Below are 26,074 nucleotides of genomic sequence, written 5' to 3'. Positions count from 1 at the left end.
ATCTGGATCAGGTGGGCATGATCTGAAAGTTTGTTCTATTGCCAATATTATTAGCTAAGTTATAAAATACAATATTGTGTTAGGCTTTCCCAATGCAATTCAGGGAAACAGATAATTTTGGTGCGCATAGAAAGGAGTCATGATTGCATTCAGGTGCTTGTGCAGCAGCGAATCTTCTTCAGAATAGACAAACAAAGGCTGTTTGTGTTCAGAACAACCCGGGGTACAACGCCATGTCATCTAGTAACAGTACATCAAACAGAGTGATCATAAACGCCCCATCCTGGACTAATGGCAACTCAACAACCATCGTTGAGTCCACAGATTTCTTATGCTAATGCATCGCATGCTGTCAGATTCAATTCGGCCAAACGAATTGTTCACCACAGTAGACCTCAAGGATCCTTATTTCCACGTCGGCGTTTATCAATGGCTCTTCCATTGTTTGGACAAAGCCGTACAGTTGTGGAGGATTGCTGTCTCCCCTGGGTGCCCATGCACATTCCACTACAACAGTGGTTCCCAAACCTTTATAGTCTCGTACCCCTTCAAACATTCAACCTCCAGCTGCGTACCCCCTGTAGCACCAGGGTCAGCGCACTCTCAAATGTTGTTTTTTGCTATCATTGTAAGCCTGCCACACACACTATACGATACATTTATTAAACATAAGAATGAGTGTGAGTTGTCACTACACGGCTCGTGGGAAGTGACAAAGAGCTCTTATAAGACCAGGGAACAAATAATAATATAATAATAATCAATAATTTAGCCCTATATTTAGCCATCATACATATAAAACATTATTTGTTCATCAAAAATTGTGAATAACTCGCCACAGGTTAATGAGAAGGGTGTGCTTGAAAGGATGCACATAACTCTGCAATGTTGGGTTGTATTGGAGAGAGTCTCAGTCAAATCATTTTCCACCCACAGTCTGTGCCTGTATTTAGTTTTCATGCTAGTGAGGGCCAAGAATCCACTCTCACATAGGTTGCAAAGGGAATCAGTGTCTTAACAGCGCGATTTGCCATGGCAAGAAACTCTGAGTGCAGCCTTATCCAGAAATCTGGCAGTGGCTTCTGATTAAATTTCCACAAAACCGCTTGTTGCAACTTCGATGAGGCTCTCTTGTTCAGATATCGGTAAGTGGACTGGAGGCAGGTCATGAAAGGGATAATGAAGTTGTTTGTGTCGTCCGTTTAGGGAAAGTACCTGCATAATTGCACACCCAGCTCACTCAGGTGCTTCGCTATATCACATTTGACATTGTCCGCAAACTTGAGTTCATTTGCACACAAAAAAAATCATACAATGATGGAAAGACCTGTGTGTTGTCCTTGTTAATGCAGACAGAGAAAAGCTCCAACTTCTTAGTCATAGGCTTAGTTTTGTCCCGCACATTTAATATAGTTGCGGAGAGTCCCTGTAATCCTAGATTCAGATCATTCAGGCGAGAAAAAACGTCACCCAGATAGGCCAGTCATGTGAGAAACTCATCATCGTGCAAGCGGTCAGACAAGTGAAAATTATGGTCAGTAAAGAAAACTTTAAGCTTGTCTCCCAATTTAAAAAAAAAACGTGTCAATACTTTGTCCCTTGATAACCAGCGCACTTCTGTATGTTGTAAAAGCGTTACATGGCCGCTGCCCATATCATTGCATAAAGCAGAAAATACACGAGAGTTCAGGGGCCTTGCTTTAACAAAGTTAACCATTTTCACTGTAGTGTCCAAAACGTCTTTCAAGCTGTCAGGCATTCCCTTGGCAGCAAGAGCCTCTCGGTGGATGCTGCAGTGTACCCAAGTGCTTGCACGCGCGTTACCACTCCACTCTGTCTCCCTGTCATGGCTTTTGCGCCATCAGTACAGATACCAACACATCTTGACCACCAAAGTCCATTTGATGTCACAAAGCTGTTCAGTACTTTAAAAATATCCTCTCCTGTTGTCCTGGTTTCCAGAAGAGGATGTCTTCCTTAATTGACCCCCCATAAACGTAACGGACATGTACCAGGAGCTGTGCCACGTCTGTTGACGCATCCAGCTGTAACGCATAGAATTCACTGGCTTGTATGCGAAGCAATAATTGTTTCAAAACATCTCCTTCCATGTCACTGATGCGTCGTGAAACAGTGTTGTTTGATGAAGACCTTGTCTCTATAGTGATTTTGGCCTTTTCCCCCAGCATTGTCCCAGCCATATCCGCGGCAGCAGGAAGAATTAAGTCCTCCACAATAGTATGGAGCTTGCCTGTCCTAGCCACTCGGTAGCTCACCATATAAGATGCTTCTAGCCCCTTCTTATTTATGGTATCTGTTGCTTTTATACATGTCTTACTACTTGAAAGTTGTCTTAATTCTCACTCAAAAAACACCCGTGGCTTATTTTTCAAATTGTCATGTTTCGTTTCTAAATGTCTGCGCAAGAGTGAAGGTTTCCCGGTTAATGTGATTGAATGTTAATTATTTGACTAGACTACCTGTATTTGACATTGTGTTGTTATTTCACTGAACACTAGATGGATTAATTTTATTTTTGGCAGAGAAACGAGGCTACTCAGGCGAGAAAAAAACCTCACCCAAATGTATAGCCCCTTTGGAAAATATGAATGTGAATCACATTTTTATTGGATTACCCCCGACGGCAGTGCGTGCCCCAGTTTGGGACTACCTGCACTAGAGGAATTGCCATGTCATGGGCACTGTACAGAGGCATCTCCGTCTTGGAGAATTGTACGGCGGCTAGTTTGGCTTCCCCTCACTCCTTTGTGAGGTTCTATCTCCTGGATGCTACTGCACCTCCCCAGCGCACCCTGGAGCTGAGTAGGCTGGATCAGGTAGATTACCATGTACCACAACAGGCTTCTCAGGAAACAAGCTATTGGCAATCAGGGCGTTTTGCAAGTGTCCCATAGTGAGATGTCGAACCGAGTCGACTGAAAGAGAACTTTGGTGTGACAGTATGTAACCCTGATTCTCTGTAGGACACATCTCACCAGACTTGTGTAAGAGGTAGTTCTTAGAATGAGGAAACCAGAGTAGTGAAGGGTGTTATATAGATGTGCATGCCATACACCAATAAAGCTGTGATTGGCCTGTTAGGCATGATTGAATAAGGCTTCAACCAATGACTTGCAAAAGAGGGCGTGTCCCATAGTGAGACGTCGCACTCATCTCTTTCAGAGGACCGGGGTTACATAACGTAACCTAAAGTTTGCAACAGGCCATTATTCTACATACTTTAGCTCAGAAAACATGGTAATTAACTACAATGCCCATAATCCATTGCACACCTACTTGTCCGGTCTGGGTAGCCACGGAGACAGAAAGCAGTTGCGTCGCAAGCTATCTCTACCTGAAAATACATGCTGTAAGTCAGGGTAGGGCAACTGTCGGCCCTTTTGAAAGCCCTCGAAACAAAACATATATTTTTTTTGATAATCTAACCAAAACGACCTCATAAAGCACTAATCGCTCAAAATAGATCTGATCCAGGGCCAATGTTTAGGCAGCAGTTTACCTTGCCGTGTTTGTTGTGGATGCGGAAGGGGATGGTGGGAGAGTGTAACAGTAGCCATGACTCCTGCTCGTTCATCTTCTTCCTCAGACGCTCCACGTTACGACTCTGGCCCTTCAGCGCTTTCTACACACACAGAAACAAACAGGACATTTCTTTTTTTACCTAAACATGAAAACACCACCAGGTAGAATTCATAGCAAGCAGTGCAATGGAATGACATTCAGATTAACTGAAATGACATTCACTCTCATGGGATGGTATGCCAAAAATAACTAACTGAAAGTCACACCTCCAATAAGCCACGAATATGACTGTATTGAGGCATATGTCACTGTGCTTCTGTGGCTATATGCACCATGCCACTGCCTACTTAATTTGTTCATTTAGCAAACAAGACAGCTCATAATCAGTGCCTTTATCACAGTCAACACACCTACATCTTGGCAGCGATTACAGCCTCAAGTCTTCTTGGGTTTGACGCTACAAGCTTGGCACACCTGTATTTGGAGAGTTTCTCCCCTTCTCTGCAGATCCTCTCAAGCTCTGTCAGGTTGAATGGGGAGCATCACTGTACAGCTATTTTCAGGTCTCTCTAGAAATGTTCAATCGGGTTCAAGTCCAGGCTCTGGCTGGGCCACTCAAGGACATTCAGAGACTCCTGCATTGTCTTGGCTGTGTGCTTTTCGCCATTGTCCTGTTGGAAGGTGAACCTTCGCCCCAGTCTGAGGTCCCAAGCTCTCTGGAGTAGCGTAGAGCATGATGCTGCCACCACCATGATTCTCCGTAGGGATGGTGCCAGGTTTCCTCCAGACGTGACGCTTGGCATTCAGTCCAAAGAGTTCAATCTTGGTTTCATCAGACCAGAGAATCTTGTTTCATGTCTGAGTCATTTAGGTGCCTTTTGGCAAACTCCAAGCGGGCTGTCATGTGCCTTTTACTGAGGAGTGGTTCCCGTCTGGCCACTCTACCCTAAAGGCCTGATTGGTGGAGTGCTGCAGAGATAGTTGTCCTTCTGGAACGTTCTCCCTTCTCCACAGAGGAACTCTGGAGATCTGTCAGAGTAACCATCTGGTTCTTGGTCACCTCCCTGGCCAAGGCCCTTCTACCCAGATTGCTCAGTTTGGTTGTGTGGCCAGCTCTAGGAAGAGTCTTGGTGGTTCCAAACTTCTTCCATTTAAGAATGATGGAGGCCTCTTTGTTCTTGGGGACCTCCAATGCTGCAGAAATGTTTTGGCACCCTTCCCCAGATTTGTGCCTCGACAAAATCCTGTCTCGGAGCTCTACGGACAATTCCTACGACCTCATGGCTTGGTTTTTGCTCTGACATGCACTGTCAACTGTGGGACCTTACATAAACAGGTGTGTGCCTTTCCAAATCATGTCCAATCAATTAAATGAACCACATGTGGACTCCAATCAAGTTGTAGAAACATCTCAAGGATGATCAATGGAAACAGGATGCACCTGAGCTCAAATTTGAGTCTCATAGCAAAGAGTCTGAATACTTATGTAAATAAGGTATGTTTTTTATTTTAATAATATAACCTGTTTTCGCTTTGTCATTATGGGGTATTGTGTCCAAAATGTTTAATCCATTTTAGAATAAGGCTGTAACATAACAAAATGTGGAAAAATTCTGAATACGTTCCGAACGCACTGTACATACAGTAAAGTGCTGACTCTGTCCAGATGATCTCTCTCTTTTTGTGGGTGTGGCTCAGACACAAAGATCTCTAGTCCCGGCCGACCTCTCTAAGGGAAACAGTGAGGGGAACTTCTCCAATACTATAACAGTAGTGTGATGAGGCCAGAGGAACCCAGCCTTAATCACACAGCCAAGTTCTAATGGAACCTGACACAGTGGGAGGCAGAGGAAGGGCCGCATCATCGCCATTTTGGATTCATTTTGGATCAATGAAGAACTATTAGGTTTAGTTTAAATAAGTATCTTCTTAAAGACTTACCTGGCTAAATAGAAAGAAACAAAAAATTACAAACAAACAAACAAACATAATAATCACCTTCTCCTTCTGGATGTCACTCTTGATGACTGAGATCTTGATCTTTATCTCCTCTATCTCGTGTTCAGGCAGCACCTGGATGTGGGGGCAGACATCCGAGTCATCCAGCAACTGGAAGGTCAGGTCTGCCAGGGGGATGTACCATTTACACTCATACTGCTGTTGTCTCCTAGAGAGAGTGAGAGAGAGCGACAAAGAGAGTGAGAGAGAGCGACAAAGAGAGTGAGAGAGAGTGACAAAGAGAGAGCCAAAGAGCGAGACAAAGTGCGAGTGAGAGAGCGACAAAGAGAGAGCAAGACAAAGAGAGAGAAAGCGAGACAAAGAGAGAGAGAAAGCGAGACAAAGAGAGCGAGAGCGAGACAAAGAGAGCGAGACAAAGAGAGAGAGCGCGAGACAAAGAGAGAGAGCGCGAGACAAAGAGAGAGAGCGCGAGACAAAGAGAGAGAGCGCGAGACAAAGAGAGAGAGCGCGAGACAAAGAGAGAGAGCGCGAGACAAAAGAGAGAGAGCGCGAGACAAAGAGAGAGAGCGCGAGACAAAGAGAGCGACAAAGAGAGCGACAAAGAGACAAAGAGGTGGAGCGAGCTCAATATCATTAATATATTTTAGAGGAGCCTGAAGGGACAAAGACAATGAGGAAATACTGTCATTATATGCATGCCTTCGGAGGCTCCGCAATTGCGTCACACCATCCATCCGGTGCCTTCATTTTTGGATGAATCATAAATTGGTTTTAATAGTGTTAGAGATGTAATGGTGTTGGGAGTATTTGTATTCCCCTTAACGAGCTTTCATTATCATTATCTTTCCTGAAGGCAGGATCGTACACTCATTAACATAGGAATACATTAAGCCTCCAATTGGTGCAAACCTCATCAAAAATGATGGGATGGGAAATATGACAACAAAACTAAATACCATGTCCTTCCTGTTTTAACCCTGAAGTAAAATACAGCACAACAAACAAATAGTATGACGATTAGTCTTTTTATTTGGCTTGTTAAATAACTTGTGTTCAAATCAAAATGTATTTGTCACATGCGCCGAATACAACAGGTGTAGACCTTACCGTGAAATGCTTACTTACAAGCCCTTATCCAACAATGTAGTTTTAAGAAAATAGAGTGAAGTGTTTTGGCTGTATTGAACTATATAGGGATGGAGATAGCAAATACCTCTCTCTTGTTTTCTCTCTTCATCCCAATATGTTCCCTCACTCCCACCCCCTCATTCGCTTGCACACATCCCTCCATTTTTTATGAGACCTCCACTCCTCCTTAATACAGGGTGAGATCCCCCCTTTGTTCCTTTGTAAGCAAACCCTTTGTCTCAGTGTAGTCCGTGGTGTTTTATTGTTGTCCTACAGATATGTACCTGTATTGATGCACTGTTTAAATCCCCCAGCAGTGTGTAGGCTGATGTGAATAAACACTGTCTCTATTACAGACTGAGGTAGAGATGATTAGAGGGACCAAGATTGGCATTGCTGGTGTTGAATAAAATCTACATATCTAATCTCCGTCTGTCCACAGCACTTTCAAGCTCCCAAATGAGCTTTTCACAGCCATCATTTACCATAATCACACATAAATGTACCTCTGGTTCATCTGAATACTTTGGGAAAGGGTGGTATATTAATGGTATACAGCAATTATTTAAGAGGAGAAATAGGGCTTTGGAATCAATAGAAACATGAATAATCCACCATGACTGAGTAGATATAGAGGGATTGAATGGTATTAAGGTTTCACAGTGAGTTAATACTGATGATTAGCTATCAGTTGGATAGCTTGTTTTATCTGGCTGCTGGCCTAATCCTGTGGTGTTAAAGTCCAGACCAGAGGACACATAGGCTGAGTACCAAATGCTACCCTATTCGATATGTTGCACACTACTTTTGACCAGGGGCCATAAAGGCTCTGGTCAAAAGTAGTGCACTATACAGGGAATAAGTTGCCATTAGGGACACGGAGACAAAAAGCTAAAGCTACAGACAACAGATTGATTTACAGACTGGTGGTAACCTTGACAATGCCAGTTGCCTGTATGTCCTTCACACGGTTAGGTAGCAGGAAGCAACGATTGTCAATCATAATCAACCCTAACCTGGCAAACAATGTTAACCGTGCCGACAGGAAATGACATAGGGCCATGGTAGGCAATCCTGTAAATGAAACACTTAATCTATGGCCGTGTATGCTGTCATTCCCATCAATTTACACACACACACACACACACACACACACACACACACACACACACACACACACACACACACACACACACACACACACACACACACACACACACACACACACACACACACACACACACACACACACACTCTTTGCCTCAGGCCCAAACACAAGATTGAGACCAGATTGAAATACACACCTTGCTGCATGCTATGTATTTCCTAACATCCAGATATCCACTAAGTGATTTGCTTCATATTCAGCACTATACGAGCCCTCCATTCACTATTCTAAACCCTTTCTCCACAATAGTCTACAGCACCAGACTGTCTCCCTTTTTATTATGACATCAAAGAACACTTGAGAGTTACAAAACTGAGGAAATAATAATCACAGTGAGAGAACATCCCTTCAGAGCAGGGCTGTTATTTATCCTGATACACTGTTGTCATATTTCATACCCTGATACACTGTTGTCATATTTCATACCCTGATACACTGTTGTCATATTTCATACCCTGATACACTGTTGTCATATTTCATACCCTGATACACTGTTGTCATATTTCATACCCTGATACACTGTTGTCATATTTCATACCCTGATACACTGTTGTCATATTTCATACCCTGATACCGTGTTGTCATATTTCATATCCTGATACACTGTTGTCATATTTCATACCCTGATACACTGTTGTCATATTTCATACCCTGATACACTGTTGTCATATTTCATACCCTGATAAACTGTTGTCATATTTCATACCCTGATACACTGTTGTCATATTTCATACCTTGATGCATTGTTGTCATATTTCATACACTGTTGTCATATTTCATACACTGATATCATATTTCATACACTGATGTCATATTTCATACACTGATGTCATATTTCATACACTGGTGCACTGTTGTCATATTTCATACACGGATACACTGTTGTCATATTTCATACCCTGATACACTGTTGTCATATTTCATACCCTGATGCACTGTTGTCATATTTCATACCCTGATGCACTGTTGTCATATTTCATACCCTGATGCACTGTTGTCATATTTCATACACTGATACACTGTTGTCATACTTCATACACTGATGCACTGTTGTCATATTTCATACACTGATACACTGTTGTCATACTTCATACACTGATACACTGTTGTCATACTTCATACACTGATGTACTGTTGTCATACTTCATACACTGATGTACTGTTGTCATACTTCATACACTGATACACTGTTGTCATACTTCATACACTGATACACTGTTGTTATACTTCATACACTGATACACTGTTGTCATACTTCATGCACTGCCACAGCAGAGCTGACAGGACCCCATAAAACCTGATCAACCCTATTAGAATCTGTAGGAATACGGGATAAGCTATCAGTCTGCCTCATTTAAGGAGAGCCTATTGGAGAATGTGCCTTGTATCACTAACTATGCATCTCTTGCGTTCACTCTCTCTCCTTTCAAATGGACCTGTAGTAGACTCACTGGAGAGAGAGAGGGCTAGAGGGATGAAGGGAGACATTGTTATGGGGAGTGTATTCTCTCACAGCCTCTCTTAGTGAGGGGGGAGGGAAGGTGAGGCGGAGAAGGAAGAGTCTTAGTGTTAATATGTAGGACTTATTCTCTCTCCAGTCACACACTGGCCTGCACTGATGGGCAATGGCCTCAACAAGCCACTCTGCTCACCCACCCACCCGTCAACAGAACAGACTGAAAACACTCACACTGGAGACCACTTAAGAGTGTATAATATAATATGCACAGTGAATAGCACAGTGGGTATGTTTATGCCTGAATGTGCATGAGTATGTGTTGACCTACCCTGCAGAGGTCTTCTTCATTTTGGCACAGAGCAGCAGGTCTGTAAAGAGGAAGACGTGACGCAGTTTCCTGGAACCCTCCAACATCTCCACCAGGAAACCATCCTTCACCAGCTGACGAGCCTACCAGGGAGAGAAACTCCATGACATCACTTCCTGTGGCACGCACTGCACGGGGCAGCTACCCTAGCTGTAAACATTCACTTCCTGTTCTGAGCCCTGGGCCTAGTCTGAGGGATACTGCCTATCACACACACACAGTTAAAGAGACAGGATGTACTGTAGGAGGTATAGATCAGAGTTCAGCAATATGAAAGAACATCACTTGGTGTCTATATTTTCTTGCTGTCTACATTCTCCATGACAGTTGTGTCAATCATCAGCTAAATAAGCCACTAAGAACTCAAAACACTGCCCCCTTTCCCTCTCTGCATCTGTCCATCTCTAGCGAGCCAACTAGGAAACCTAAAATAAGGCCGAGCTAAACCAGAACTGGAGTAATCGGAAAAGTGTGAGCCAAAGAGACAGTTTTTAATTTCTGGTAGCAGACAGACAATGAATGGAGAACTGACAGGGAGGCTAAAAACTGAACTGACTGAATGGAATAGGGATAGAGAGAGAGGGATAGAGGGAGAGCGAGGAAGAGATGGGAGGAGAGAGGGATAGAAAGAGAGGGGTGGAGGGAGGAAAGCAGAAAGGAGGGGGTTTAGAGATGGAGGGAGAAAGGAGGAGAGGGGGAGAGAGCGAAAGAGGGAAGAAGGATGGGAGAGGGGAAGGACTTAGCAGGCAGAGAATGTAAAAAGCCTAAACTCAGAGAGGAGCATTAAGAGGAGAAAAACAGGGAAAAAATGATAGAACGAAACAAAGGTAGTGTTAGAAAGAGGGAGAGAGAGAAAGAGATAGAGGAGAGGCGGCTGGTAATGAAGAGACTGAGGATGAGGGCAGGAGGAGAGACACTGTCGATTTCTTTGACCCCAAAACACAATTCACAAATACATTGACACACTTCCCCAAGGTTACAACATGAATTGCTGAAAAGCATTAGGTAGTCTGTTACAATGGTGTGTGAGAGTGTGTGAGACCCCACCTCTCCCTTAGGCGTGGTGATGGCGGTCCTGCGGGGGTCGATCTCTTCGTTGATGGAGGACAGGAAGTTCTGGGAGATCCTCAGAGCGTCCTGCAGCAGGGGGAAGTCTGGGTGGTCCTTAGGGGTGTGCTTCAGCAGGTCCTACAATACACACAGAGAGACCATTAGATATTACACACGCCGGGGATATCGCAATGCAACTCTCAAATAGTCACAGAGACCCCAATTTAAAAACATTGAGACCCCCATCCATTCAAATGTTTGTCTAAGGACAGTCAATGTGCAGGTGTTTTTAAACCTATAATACCAGATCTACTTAACCATTTTGATGAATTGGACTATTTGGATGTTTGGCTGGGTTTTCTAACAAATCTTTTCCTCTCATAAAAGCATATGATAATTTCTCCTTGATGGAACACTGGGCAAAACAAATTATTTTACTTTTAAAGTGCTACCTAATGGCTGAGACAGTCTGCCTCCACATTGCTAATATCTTATTATCTCAGCGTAACTAAAATGCTTTTTTCAGAGGAGCGTGTGAAAGAAAAGCCAATTGGCTGATTTATGCCTTGTCAGCACACCTCAGTTAATTTATTGTGACAACCTCTGGAAGGTTGAGCAGATGGTACAGTACATGTCTTTGTACAGTAAATGAGAGACAATAATACAGAACATTTCATGTCTGTGGCTGTGCCCCAAATGGCACCATATTCTCTATATGCAGTTGAAGTCTGAAGTTTACATACACTTTAGCCAAATACATTTAAACTCAGTTATTCACAATTCCTGACATTTAATCCTAGTAAAAATTCCATGTCTTAGGTCAGTTAGGATCACCACTTTATTTTAAGAATGTAAAATGTCAGAATAATAGTAGAGAGAATGATTTATTTCAGCTTTTATATCCTTCATCACATTCCCAGTGGGTCAGAAGTTTACATACACTCAATTAGTATTTGGTAGCATTGCCTTTAAATTGTTTAACTTGGGTCAAATGTTTCAGGTAGCCTTCCAAAAGCTTCCCACAATAAGTTGGTTGAATTTTGTTGTCCCATTCCTCCTGACAGAGCTGTTGTAACTGAGTCAGGTTTGTAGGCCTCCTTGCTCGCACACGCTTTTCAGTTTTGCCCACAAATTTTCTATGGGATTGAGGTCAGGGCTTTGCCATTTTGCCAGAACTTTGGAAGTACGCTTGGGGTCATTGTACATTTGGAAGACCCATTTGCGACCAAGCTTTAACTTCCTGACTGATGTCTTGAGATGTTGCTTCAATATATCCACATAATTTTCCTACCTCATGATTCCATCTATTTTGTGAAGTGCACCAGTCCCTCCTGCAGCAAAGCACCCCCACAACATGATGCTGCCACCCCGGTACTTCACGGTTGGGATGGTGTTCTTCGGCTTGCAAGCCTCCTCATTTTTCCTCCAAACATAACGATGGTTATTATGGCCAAACAGTTATATTTTTGTTTCATCAGACCAGAGGACAATTCTACAAAAAGTACAATCTTTGTCCCCATGTGCGTTGCAAACCGTAGTCTGGCTTTTTTATGGCAGTTTTGGAGCAGTGGCTTCTTCCTTGCTGAGCAGCCTTTCAGGTTATGTTGATATAGGACTCGTTTTACTGTGGAAATAGATACTTTTGTACCCGTTTCCTCCAGCATCTTCACACGGTCCTTTGCTGTTGTTCTGGGATTGATTTGCACTTTTCACACCAAAGTACGTTCATCTCTAGGAGACAGAACGCATCTCCTTCCTGAGCGGTATGACGGCTGCGTGGTCCCATGGTGTTTATACTTGCGTACTGTTGTTTGTACAGATGAGCGTGGTACCTTCAGGCGTTTGGAAATTGCTCCCAAGGATGAACCAGACTTGTGGAGGTCTACAAATTTGTTTCTTTTGATTTTCCCATGATGTGAAGCAAAGAGGCACTGAGTTTGAAGGTAGGCCTTGAAATACATCCACAGGTACACCTCCAATTGACTCAAATTATGTCAATTAGCCTATCAGAAGCTTCTAAAGCCATGACATCTTTTTCTGGAATTTTCCAAGCTGTTTAAAGGCACAGTCAACTTAGTGCATGTAAACTTCTGACCCATTGGAATTGTGATACATTGAATTATAAGTTAAATAATCTGTCTGTAAACAATATTTGGAAAAATGACTTGTGTCATGCACAAAGTAGATGTTCTAACCGACTTGCCAAAACTATAGTTTGTTAACAAGACATTTGTGGAGTGGTTGAAAAACGAGTTTTAATGACTCCAACCTAAGTATGTAAACTTCCAACTTCAACTGTATATTGCACTATGGGCCCTGGTCAAACCCAATGGGCCCTGGTCAAAAGTGCACTAAATAGAAAACAGGGTGCCATTTGGGACGCAGGCCATGTCTTTGATTTGCATGATCTGGCCTGACCTTTGTTTGTAGGAAACTAACTGGTGTTTGTTTAGCCATGCTTCCACTAGCTTTATGTAAAACATATTCATGAAATGCACTGGAAGCTAGACTGGAGGAGACGTCTAGGCATCTCTGCTTGCTCTGTGGGCGGCTTCCGCTTTCCACTTGGTTGAAGCCCATCAAAGGAGAGTATATTGTTTCTAACAGCATGTCATTTTGATAAACCGTGCAGAGGTATACGCTTGGCAAATGGAATGGAACACTTCCTCTAAGCAGCAGAAGGCTGGGTTTGACTTTGCAGGTGGATCCAGAACCAAGCTGCATTGTTGCTTTCCAGTTAAATTCCTCCCAGCTCCATCACTGTGTTTCTCATGACTACACAACGTGACAGCACTAACTCTTAATCCCTGATGTGTATCCATCTTGTCCTATCTATTCAAACTAGCTCTACGTTGTGGTCCCCTCTAATCCAATCTTGTCATTTGTTTCTGGGCAGATCAGGAATCCCTCATGGCTGTACCACGTGTGTGTACTCACATGAAGAACCAGTGTGCTTCTGGTCACACGGTCAATCGGCTTGTACAGGAGAGCTGTGGGAAAGGACAAGAAGAGGGCACTCAGTTTGGTTTGGCACGCACACAGGCACACACACAAACACAATGCAGAAAAACACAAGTCAAAAAGCCTATTACATGCTTGGCTGGGCACAAGTTTCCTGCGGTAGGGGGCAGACAATTCTATCATTCACAATGTCAGGTGTCTGCTAACCTGCAGAGACGGACACACACAGACACTAATGTCATTCCCTCTAAGCTCTGTTATTATTATCAGGATGAACTTCCTGACCCGGTCTACATTTCTCGTTCTCACACCGCTCTTGAAATGATATATCACACACTCAGTCGATCGCGCTCGCTCTCACACACTTGCAGCCCTTTGGCTCAACTTCACAATGATAGACTCTGCTTGGTAACAGGGCTTACGTAATCCCTTGTCGGGTTCACACACACACACACACACACACACACACACACACACACACACACACACACACACACACACACACACACACACACTAATGTCATTCCCTCTAAGCTCTGTTATTATTATCAGGATGAACTTCCTGACCCGGTCTACATTTCTCGTTCTCACACCGCTCTTGAAATGATATATCACACACTCAGTCGATCGCGCTCGCTCTCACACACTTGCAGCCCTTTGGCTCAACTTCACAATGATAGACTCTGCTTGGTAACAGGGCTTACGTAATCCCTTGTCGGGTTCACACACACACACACACACACACACACACACACACACACACACACACACACACACACACACACACACACACACACACACACACACACACACACACACACACACACACACACACACACACACACACACAACCTGTCAAAAGTTTGGACACACCTACTCATTCCAGGGTTTTTCCTTTATTTTTACTATTTTCTACATTGTAGAATAATAGTGAAGACATCAAAACTATGAAGTAACACATATGGATTAATGTAGTAACCAAAAAATTTGTTAAACAAATCTAAATATATTTTAGACTCTTCAAAGTAGCCACTTTTCCATGATGGACTGTCGTTTCTCTTTGCTTATTTGAGCTGTTCTTGCCATAATATGGACTTGGTCTTTTACCAAATAGGGGTATCTTCTGTATACCACCCCTACCTTGTCACAACACCACTGATTTGCATTAAGAAGGAAAGAAATTACACAAATTACCTTTTAACAAGGCACACCTGTTAATTGAAATGCATTACAGGTGACTACCTCATGAAGCTGGTTGAGAGAATGCCAAGAGTGTGCAAAGCTGTCATCAAGACAAAGGGTGGCTACTTTGAAGAATCTCATATATAAAATATATTTTGATTTGTTTAACACTTGTTTGGTTACTACATGATTCCATGTGTGTTATTTCATAGTTTTGATGTCTTCACTATTATTCTACAATGTAGAAAATAGTTAAAATAAAAACCCTGGAATGAGTAGGTGTCCAAACTTTTGACTGGTACTGTACATTGTGTGTGCTTGTGCATGTCTGTGTCTTCATAGACAGCCTGTTTAACATGCAGTGAATCTCCAGCCTCGCAGCACTCTGAGCAGCCTTATTGGTTACATAGCAGTTTGCTTCCATTGCAGATTTACTCTGCTACTACGGAAACTACGCAAACTTGTGCTCCAAATCACATTTCTATCCTAAACTTCTCTTAAATATGTCTCTGTCTCTTTCTTCTTCCTCTCCTTCTCTCACATCTCAGGAGCCAATCCCGTTACCAACCAGATCTGTGACACTAAGCTGATATCCCAGGAGGCTTTGCAGCGGAGACAGAAAGAGAGATGTGTTGTGACAGACTGGGTGAGAACCGAGAGAGAGATTGCAAGATGGAGAAAAAGATACAGGAGAATATGCTAAAAAAGCCCCTGTTGACATGTTGACTGAACATCCTAAGCTTTGATAATGAGCTGCTTATGATCTCTGACTAACACTTCACTTACTTATTCTCCCCCTCCCCAAAAAACTCCCAGCTCCTGCTTTGTACTGACTCAGCCTTCGTCTCAGTCTCTTCATCTCCAAGGACTCAGGAACTCTGCAGTGCAGACAGAAGCACAGCTCAAAGTCCAGCAGCAAAGAGAGGAAAGAGAGGAGATGACAGAAGAGGAGTGGAACGAGGGCTGCTGATTAGAGGAGTGATGGAGAAGTGAGGGCTGCTGATTATAGGTAACCAATAGAGCTTCACAGTGGGGTGCCTGTGATGGAACCCTCAAGGTCACTGTGACAACCTGACGGACAGCTCCTCCTCAGTAACCAGGGTGTCAATGTGGGTGAAAGCCAATCAGCAGTCCTGGATATAGAACACTGAGACATGGCTTAGATAGAGAGACCTCTGCCAGTCCAGCTACCTGACTGGGCTGAACTGATCAATGCCAACCGTTGGCCCTCATCCAATGTGCCAACTCAGAGAGAGGGAGAAGAGGGGGCACTGAGAGGGGTGTACAAAAACTAAAATTGTGAGGGAGAGATAAAGTATGGGGGAGAGAGAGAGACAGGGGAGACAGAGAGGTATGGAGCGAGAGATAGTGGAGGTGTGAAACACTTAGAAATGAGCACAGGATTCATTGTGAGTAACAGTCATATTGAATAAATCCAACAGGTGTTATTGAATATGAAAAGGTCATATGGTGTGGGTGGTAGGTCAGAACAACAACAGTGATCTCATCCTGTCCTGGTAATGAAGCCAGTTATCTAGAATGTGATCTGGTCTGGGCAGTCCAACAGGAGTGGGAAAACAGGCTTGGCTGGCAGACTAAAATAACTTGGACAACATTGTGGGTGGATAGCGAAGCTCCACCCAGTGTGGTGCCGACCCTATCGGTTGAATTCACACATGAGTGAAACTCCAATACATTTCTGTTGGACCACCAATCAGTGTCTTCCTCTACTCAACCACTACACATGAGAGGGGGAATCAGAGATGGAGGGACAGAGAGTGGAGAGAGAAGGAGGGACAGAGAGTGGAGAGAGAAGGAAGGACAGAGAATGGAGAGAGATGGAGGGACAGAGTGGAGAGAGAAGGAGGGACAGAGAATGGAGAGAGATGGAGGGACAGAGTGGAGAGAGAAGGAGGGACAGAGAATGGAGAGAGAAGGAAGGACAGAGAGTGGAGAGAGAAGGAGGGACAGAGAGTGGAGAGAGAAGGAAGGACAGAGAATGGAGAGAGATGGAGGGACAGAGTGGAGAGAGAAGGAGGGACAGAGAATGGAGAGAGAAGGAAGGACAGAGAGTGGAGAGAGATGGAGGGACAGAGTGGAGAGAGATGGAGGGACAGAGTGGAGAGAGAAGGAAGGACAGAGAGTGGGGAGAGATGGAGTGTCCATTATCATATCTATTCTCTCTGCGTCTCTCTGCGTCTCTCTCTGCGTCTCTAGCCAGGGAGGACAATCTCTCCACAACTTCACACCGACACCGGCTATGCAAAGAGAAGTGTAAACACAACCGCATATGCAAAACACACAGATACTGTATGCACACACACGTCTACCACATGTCAGAGGAAGGCCCAAAAATGTTTTTAAAGACTCCAGTCACCCTAGTCATAGACTGTTCTCTCTACTACCGCACGGTAAGCGGTACCGGAGCGCCAAGTCTAGGTCCAAAAGGCTCCTTAACAGCTTCTACCCTCAAGCCATAAGACTGCTAAACAATTAATTAAATGGCCACCGGACTATTTACATTGACACCTCTGCCCCCTTTGTTTTTACACTGCTGCTACTTGCTGTTTATTATCTATGCATAGTCACTTCACCTTACCTACATGTACAAATTACCTCAACTAACCTGCATCCCAGCACAAATACACCACCTGTGTATATAGCCTCGTTATTGTTATTTAATTATGTTACTTTTATTTATTTTGTATTATTGTTTACTTTAGTTTATTTAGTATATATTTTCTTAACTCCATTTTCTTAAAACTACATTGTTGGATAAGGGCTTGTAAGTAAGCATTTCACGGTAAGGTCCACACCTGTTTTATTCAGCGCATGTGACAAATACAACTGGATTTGATACAACTTGATTTAGATTAGATTAGAGGCAGGAGTAGGAAAGATGTAGTCTTTGTCAGCAGAAATGAGAGGACAGAGAGAACGTGTCCAGAGACGAGAGCAGCGACGGTCTTTACCCAGAATAGAAAACAGCTCATTATCTAACCGCCACCCGGCTACATCTAAGACACTGGCTGTCACACACACCACATTACAACACAGTCGGAGTAGCAGTAGAATCTCCATCTCACACTTCCCCCTCTGCCCCGTCCAACACCCATAGAGAGAGTCAGACATCTCCAACACCCATAGAGAGAGTCAGACATCTCCAACACCCATAGAGAGAGTCAGACATCTCCAACACCCATAGAGAGAGTCAGACATCTCCAACACCCATAGAGAGAGTCAGACATCTCCAACACCCATAGAGAGAGTCAGACATCTCCAACACCCATAGAGAGAGTCAGACATCTCCAACACCCATAGAGAGAGTCAGACATCTCCAACACCCATAGAGAGAGTCAGACATCTCCAACACCCATAGAGTCAGACATCTCCAACACCCATAGAAAGAGTCAGAGATGGAGAGAGAGATGGAGAGAGAGAGAGATAGAGAGAGAGATGGAGAGAGAGCGGAGCAGAGCACACACACATGGAAGCCTTGCCTACCGAAGCGTCCCAATGCACACACAAGCAAAAGAGGCAGGGTTACAGTCTTAACTTCTTGCGGACCATTGGGACGCTACCGTCCCACCTGGCAAACATCCGGTGAAATTGCAGAGCGCCAAATTCAAATTACAGAAATCGTAATATTAAACATTCATGAAAATACAAGTGTCATACATAATTCAAAAGCTTAACTTCTTGTTAATCCAGGCGCTTTGTCAGATTTCAGAAAGGCTTTACGGCGAAAGCACACCATGCGATTATCTGAGGACAGCGCCCCGCACACAAAAGCATTACATACATTTTCCAACCAAGCAGATGCGTCACAAAAGTCAGAAATAGCGATAAAATAAATCACTTAACTTTGAAGATCTTCATCTGGTTGCAATCACAAGGGTCCCAGCTACATAACAAATTGTCCTTTTGTTTAATAAAGTCCTTCTTTATACCCCCCAAAAAATAAGTTTCAATGGCGCGCTTGACTCAGTAATCCACCGGTTTCCCTCGTTCAAAATGCATACAAAATGAATCCCGTAAGTTACCAATAAACTTCTTCTAAACAAGTCAAACGTTCCTAATCAATCCTCAGGTACCCTATTATGTAAATAAAATATCACATTTAAGACGGAGAATACCGGAGACCATTACTGGAGATAAATAACGAAGTATGTGCACTCACCGGAACGCGCTACAAACACTACAGCCAAAATGGGAGCCACTTAGAAAAACTACAAAGTCTAGCTAATTTTTCAAAAAACAAGCCTGAAACTCTTTCTAAAGACTGTTAACATCTAGTGGAAGCCCTAGGAACTGCAATCTGGGAGGACTTCCTTTTATATTCCCATTCACAGCCATTGTAATCAGAGGTGAGCTGAAAAAAAATACATTCTGGACGGATTGTCCTCGGGTTTTCACCTTCCATATCAGTTCTGTTATACTCATAGACATTATTTTAACAGTTTTGGAATCTTTAGAATGTTTTCTATCCAATACTACCAATTATATGTATACCCTAGCTTCTGGGCCTGAGTAACAGGCAGTTTACTTTGGGCACCTCATTCATCCAAACTTCCGAATACTGCCCTAGCCAGAAGAAGTTTTGAAGGCCCAATGCAGCGGTTTTATATCAATATCAAATATTTCTGGGTAACAATTAAGTATCTTACTGTAATAGATTTCTATTCAAATGGAGAGAAAAATGTTTTTAAGCAAAAAACGATTTATCAAGCAAGAAGTTTGCTAGGACTGTCTCGGAGTGGGGAGGGGCAAACTAAAGACTAGCTGTTATCGGAGAGAGGTTTGGAAATATCTTTGTTATTGGTATATTAACCAATTCAACGCATGGTGATGTCACCATGGAAAGTCAAAACTCCCGCCCTGTGTAGATTGTATTTTCAACCAGCAACTATTAGGAAATAACACCAATACATTTTTTCCCACACTTTTACAGTGTTAGTTTTATCAGCTGTTGTACAATATTATTTAAAACACAGGAAAAACATAATATTGACTGCACTGGGCCTTTAAAAGAGCCATAGCAGCTTCAGTACCTTCAGACACACACATCTAGATCAGAACACATCTAGATCAGAACACATCTAGATCAGAACACATCCATTATATTTAGGTGTGTTTTTCTTACTCTGTAAAATCCACAAAAGTTTTTAGAAAAGTTATTAAAGAACGCATCTCTTTACCTTCCATGGTGACATTTGTGGTACAGTCCTTAGAGTCCTTGGGTCCCTTTACTTTCAGGTTCTGGAAGAAAATGTATGATTTGTGATTACTGGTGTATTACAGTTTTAGCAGTATAGGAATTTAGCAGTATAGTATTAGGGTATCGAAGCAGGACACACGCACACAAACAAACAGACACAAACAGCCTGCCTGAGGCAGAGTTGAGCTGAGAGGACTAATGAAGCGGAATGGGGCTGCAGCAGCAAACTGCAGGGCTGGACAAACACACACAACTCCCTATATGAGTACAAATGGCAGCACTCACAACTGATGTAATTTACAGCTGGCTGGCGTGCGTGCGTGCGTGCGTGCGTGCGTGCGTGCGTGCGTGAGAGAGAGACCAGCACTTACCTCAGAGATCTTCTGGAACTGGGTGTTGGCCTGGCTGCATTTCTCTGCTGTCTCCACCGCTGTCTTGTAGTTGTCAACAAAGGCCTTGTACACCCCCAGCTGGCTGGCCTGGAGCACAGAGGAGCAATATTAACACAGTGGAGAGAGAAAGAGGAGGAGGAGGAGGATGAGGAGGAGAATGAAAGATGGTATCTGGATGAAAAATAAGTCTAAGTCAAATCAAATCTTATTTGTCACATGTGCCGAATACAACAGTGTAGTTGCTTACTTACAAGCCCTTAACCAACAATGCAGTTCAAGAAATAGAGCTAAGAAACTTTTTATTTTATTTAGTAAATATTAACAAAATAACAATAACGAGGCTATATACAGGGGGTAACGGTACCGAGTCAATGTGCGGGGCTACAGGTTAGTCGAGGTCATTTGTACATGTAGGTAGGAGTAAAGTGACTATGCATAGATAATGGACAACGCATAGCAACAGTGAAAAAACAAATGGGGGGGGGTCAATATAAATAGTCCAGGTAGCCATTTGATTAATTGTTCAGTAGTCTTATGGCTTGAGGGTAGAAGCTGTTAACTTCTTAAGAGCCTTTTGGTCCTAGACTGCTTGCCGTGCGGTAGCAGAGAGAACAGTCTATGATTTGGGTGACGGGAGTCGTTGAAATTTTTCTAGCCTTCCTCTGACACCACCTAGTATAGAGGTCCTGGTTGGCGGAAAGCTTGGCACCAGTGATGTACTGTGCCATCCAAACTACTTTCTGTAGCGCCTTACAGTCAGATGTCGAGCAGTTGCCATACCAGGCGACGATGCTCTCGATGGTGCAGCTATATAACTTTTTGAGGATCTGGGGACCCATGCCAAATCTTTTCAATCTCCTGAGGGAGAAAAGGCTTTGTCGTGCCCTCTTCACGACTGTTTTGGTGTGTTTGGACCATGATATTTTGTTGGTGATGTGGACACCAAGGAACTTGAAACTCTCGACCCGCTCCACTACAGCCCCGTTGATGTTAATGAGGGCGTGTTCGGCCCGCCTTTCCTGTAGTCCACAATCAGCTCCTTTGTCTTGCTCACATTGAGGGAGAGGTTGTTGTCCTGTTGTCCACTACCAGGTCTCTGACCGCGGCATGATGGTGTTGATGTGAGCCATGACCAGCCTTTCAAAGCACATCATGGCTACAGATGTGAGTGCTACGGGGCGCTAATCATTTAGGCAGGTTACCTTCACTTCCTTGAGCCCAGGGACTATGATGGTCTGCTTGAAACACGTAGGTATTACAGACTCGGTCAGGGAGAGGTTGAAAATGTCAGTGAAGACACTTGCCAGTTCCACTCCTAAATGAACCTTCTGTATTCTACAGTTATAACTCCCTATTGTATACCCACGACTGGAGAAGGGTATTGGATGATACAATTCAACTCCCTCTAAGAGGAACCCAATCAGATTGCTATACACTCCACTGGGATTCTCTGCCTCTAACCCTATTACAGGGGCTGAGTCACTGGCTTACTGGTGCTCTTTCATGCCGTCCCTAGGAGGGGTGCGTCACTTGAGTGGGTTGAGTTACTGACGTGATCTTCCTGTCTGGGTTGGCGCCCCCCCTTGGTTTGTGCTGTGGTGGAGATCTTTGTGGGCTATACTCGGCCTTGTCTCAGGATTGTAAGTTGGTGGTTGAAGATATCCCTCTTGTGGTGCGGGGGCTGTGCTTTGGCAAAGTGGGTGGGGTTATATCCTTCCTGTTTGGCCCTGTCCGGGGGTATCATCGGATGGGGCCACAGTGTCTCCTGACCCCTCCTGTCTCAGCCTCCAGTATTTATGCTGCGGTAGTTTATGTGTCGGGGGGCTAGGGTCAGTTGGTTATATCTGGAGTACTTCTCCTGTCTTATCCAGTGTCCTGTGTGAATTTAAGTATGCTCTCTCTAATTCTCTCCTTCTCTCTTTCTTTCTCTCTCTCGGAGGACCTGAGCCCTAGGACCATGCGTCAGGACTACCGGGCATGATGACTCCTTGCTGTCCCCAGTCCACCTGGCCTTGCTGCTGTTCCAGTTTCAACTGTTCTGCCTGCGGTTATGGAACCCTGACCTGTCCACCGGACGTGCTACCTGTCCCAGACCTGCTGTTTTCAACTCTTAATGATCGGCTATGAAAAGCCAACTGACATTTATTCCTGATTATTATTTGACCATGCTGGTCATTTATGAACATTTTGAACATCTTGGCCATGTTCTGTTATAATCTCCACCCGGCACAGCCAGAAGAGGACTGGCCCACCCCTCATAGCCTGGTTCCTCTCTAGGTTTCTTCCTAGGTTTTGGCCTTTCTAGGGAGTTTTTCCTAGCCACCGTGCTTCTACACCTGCATTGCTTGCTGTTTGGGGTTTTAGGCTGGGTTTCTGTACAGCACTTCGAGATATTAGCTGATGTACGAAGGGCTATATAAAATAAACTTGATTTGATTTGATTTAAAGCTACAGCTTGCTAAACAGTGTAAAGATGCTGAAGATGCTCCTCTCTCTCCCCCTCTCCACCCCATCCTCTCTCCTCCCCTCCCCCCCTTCCCATCCTCTCTCCTCCCCCCTCCCCATCATCTCTCCTCCCCCCTCCCCATCCTCTTTCCTCCCCATCCTCTCTCCCCATCCTCTCTCTCCCCTACCCCCTCCCCATCCTCCCCCCTCCTCTCTCTCTTCCCCCCCTCTCCCCCCAATCCTCTCTCGTACCCCCTCTCTCCTCCCCCACCCCCCCCCCGATCTGGCTTCTCTACAGCCTCCACATGATAAATAAATGCTTAGGGTGGGGACAGACATCCCATCTCAGTATGGAGCGAAGTTCACCATGCATGTAGACCAATCATCTCATTATGGTCACTTTTTACCTTGTGACAGGTAGAGCTACATGAGCTACATTTGCTGCAGCACATGTAATATAAATACCAAATGCGCAACTAATTTACCCATCTCCATCTGGCTTTTAGGGTCAACTTGTTGTTTTTTTGTAAATATATATATTTTATTCCAGCTGCAGAGTTTTAAAGCAGATTGATATACAGTATAGGCCTGTATATAGATGTCCTAGCCTACCTCTTTCGGGTAATAAATGCAATGCAGTATTAGCCTTATATTTAGCTAATTAATGGTGGGTTATCCATAATAAGTGTTTAACTTCTAGCCTCTGGCTCTTGGGTAATACGCAAGCACCTGTGCTCCGATGGCCTCTCCTTAAAAAACACTCCTTAACTCTTGGAGTCCCAGGCAGGAACAGCTAGACTAGAATAGCTTGCTGTACATTATTTATTTAGCATTTCTTATACCAACAGACTATTTGAAGAGGGATGCAACCTTGTTTTCTGAATGTTTAATACAGCAGCCAATAGAACTCAGGGGTAGTTTGAAAGAAGAGCGAACATGCGATGGCAGTAGGCTATAGCAGTTATTTATTCAGACCCATAACCATTCAATCTTCATGAAGAGACGTGAAAGCCTTCCTCATCTAATTCTAGTCCTATATTATTCAAGGATGTCATTAGAATAATGAAGATAAGAACAACAAAACATATTTAATTTAACTGTTGAAAGCGAGGAAGGAATGAAGCAACAAAAGAGAAAGAGGAGGAAGGCTAATAACATTAGGGGAAATATTATGAAAGGCTACAGTGCATTCGGAAAGTATTCAAACCCCTTCCCTATTTCCACATTTTTTTACGTTACAGCCTTATTCTAAAATGTATTAAATCGTTTCCCCCCCCCTCATCAATCTATACACTTACCCCATAATAACAAAGAAAAAAATGTTTTTTAGAAATTATACAAATAGGCCCTATTATACTTCTAAATTAAAATCTAATTCGCTAGCCTATACTTGTAACTTTGTAAGCTGCATGTGCCGCACCAGAATCGCACGTTCTCTTCTTCTGTATCATGGTTTTAAGATGTGCGTAATTCCAGTCTATATAATACAGTATAGTACAATACAGAACTATACAGAACTACAGTTCACATTGAAAAAGCTTCATTCAGCTTCATTTCTTTACCCAAGAGAGCATATACAGTGGTTCCTCCTTTAAACGATGCAGCATTCTGTGGCACACCTTGCAGGCTGCTGCAGCATTCTGTGGCACGTTATCTATTTGTCAGCCATTTTTTCTGTAAATGCAAGTTATTGCTAGTTTGACCACCAGAGAGCATCTTTGAGAAGCATTTAATAGTCTTCCATATTGGCATTACCAGAGAATTGAAAACCTTTTTTGTAATAACATAGTATATGGGATTGAAGAAATTTGGCTTAATTAATTACATTAATATTATGGTGTTTCTATTATGTTTTTTTCTTCCGAGAAAAATGAAACCCTCAGGGTTTCCGTTAGGATGGAATGGAAAATATGGCACTGTACAACATGACGGTCGGGAGTAGGCTACAGCATAAGAGGATTGGAGGATTCTAAACTGTTTGCCTTCATTAGACAACTTTGTTACAATATTTCTGTAAATCAGTGATATTTATTCCCATAGTAATTTGTTATGGATCCACAACTAAATCAACATCTGCATTTTGAAAGACTATTTTCATCATTATTTATTAACGAAAGCATAAAGATGCTGATGAAGAAATACTGTACAGTATATGCTTTTACATTTGGATAATAAAACATTTAAAGCATTTTGAAGATATAAGCCACCTGCATTTGTTTATTAGCCTACAATACATACTGTCGTAAACAAGGGAAAGATCCTGGAATGAGTAGGTGTGTCCAAACTTTTGACTGGTACTTGCTTAATTTGATTAATATTATGGTTTTTCTATTCCAAGAAAAACGAAAAACCCTCTAGGTTTCCATTAAGATGGAAAGGTAAATATGGTGCTGTACAACGTGACGGTCGGCAGTACAGTACTGGGCTATTTAGCTAAAGAATCCCCGCAGGGCACATGGGGGACCGGGTTCAATTCCCGGACGGGGAGGAAGGAGTAGGCTGTCCTTGTAAATAAGAATTTGTTCTTAACTGACTTGACTAGTTAAATAAAGGTTACACTAAGAGCATAACATTTCTGCACCCTAATTTTCAAATTCTTGTGAATCCAAAACCCAAACGGAGATTAAGTGAAAATAAAAATCTAATTTATTTATCAAGACCAGTCCCCATGCTTGTCTCAGAGCAGCGCGAAACGGTGCTAAAATAGATCTAACTTCTAATGCTCTTCAAACAAATAAGACCTACACCATTTTTAACAGCACATTACTCAACACTAGTGAGACTCATTTCACCTACGGTTGGCCTACAGTATATCTAAAAATATTTTTTTCAATGACGTGACTCTCCGCCAATAATTACATTTAGAGGATTGGAGGACTCTATATTAATATATAAGGGGCATTTTCTTACATTTAGAGGATTGGAGGACTCTATATTAATATATAAGGGGCATTTTCTTACATTTAGAGGATTGGAGGAATATATTAATATTTAAGGGACATTTTCCGTTAGGATCTGTGAGAATATCTGAGAATATGGTGCTTTTATAAGGTGCTTATATATATAATTCTAAATTAATTAACAGTAATAATCACTTTGTATAAAAAGTTACGATATTTTGGAGATTTTGTTTTCATTAAACCTAGAATGAGCGAGAAAAAGGCAATTCTTGAACATGGGGTGAACATGGAGACTTTCTCAA

The 26,074-nt window shown here is 43.1% G+C and overlaps 1 protein-coding gene across 7 annotated transcripts in view; it reads right to left on the bottom strand.

Annotated features, from left to right (window-relative positions):
* Nucleotides 1–26,074, bottom strand: part of LOC139537469 (active breakpoint cluster region-related protein-like) — a 237,901-nt gene that overhangs the window by 94,624 nt on the left and 117,203 nt on the right. For all 7 annotated transcript variants that reach the window (XM_071338806.1, XM_071338807.1, XM_071338813.1 and 4 more), the window contains 7 exons: nucleotides 20,407–20,514; nucleotides 20,016–20,076; nucleotides 13,612–13,664; nucleotides 10,672–10,812; nucleotides 9,586–9,707; nucleotides 5,542–5,710; nucleotides 3,521–3,643 (listed from right to left, as the gene is read on the bottom strand). In XM_071338806.1, the coding sequence (XP_071194907.1) occupies nucleotides 3,521–3,643; nucleotides 5,542–5,710; nucleotides 9,586–9,707; nucleotides 10,672–10,812; nucleotides 13,612–13,664; nucleotides 20,016–20,076; nucleotides 20,407–20,514 (777 nt within the window). The remainder of the gene's footprint in view (nucleotides 1–3,520; nucleotides 3,644–5,541; nucleotides 5,711–9,585; nucleotides 9,708–10,671; nucleotides 10,813–13,611; nucleotides 13,665–20,015; nucleotides 20,077–20,406; nucleotides 20,515–26,074) is intronic.

The sequence above is a fragment of the Salvelinus alpinus genome, chromosome 13 (assembly GCF_045679555.1).
Source record: "Salvelinus alpinus chromosome 13, SLU_Salpinus.1, whole genome shotgun sequence".
Taxonomy (NCBI): Eukaryota; Metazoa; Chordata; class Actinopteri; order Salmoniformes; family Salmonidae; genus Salvelinus; species Salvelinus alpinus.
Note: the sequence above shows the minus strand (reverse complement) of the source record. Positions and strands in the feature narration are given on the sequence as shown.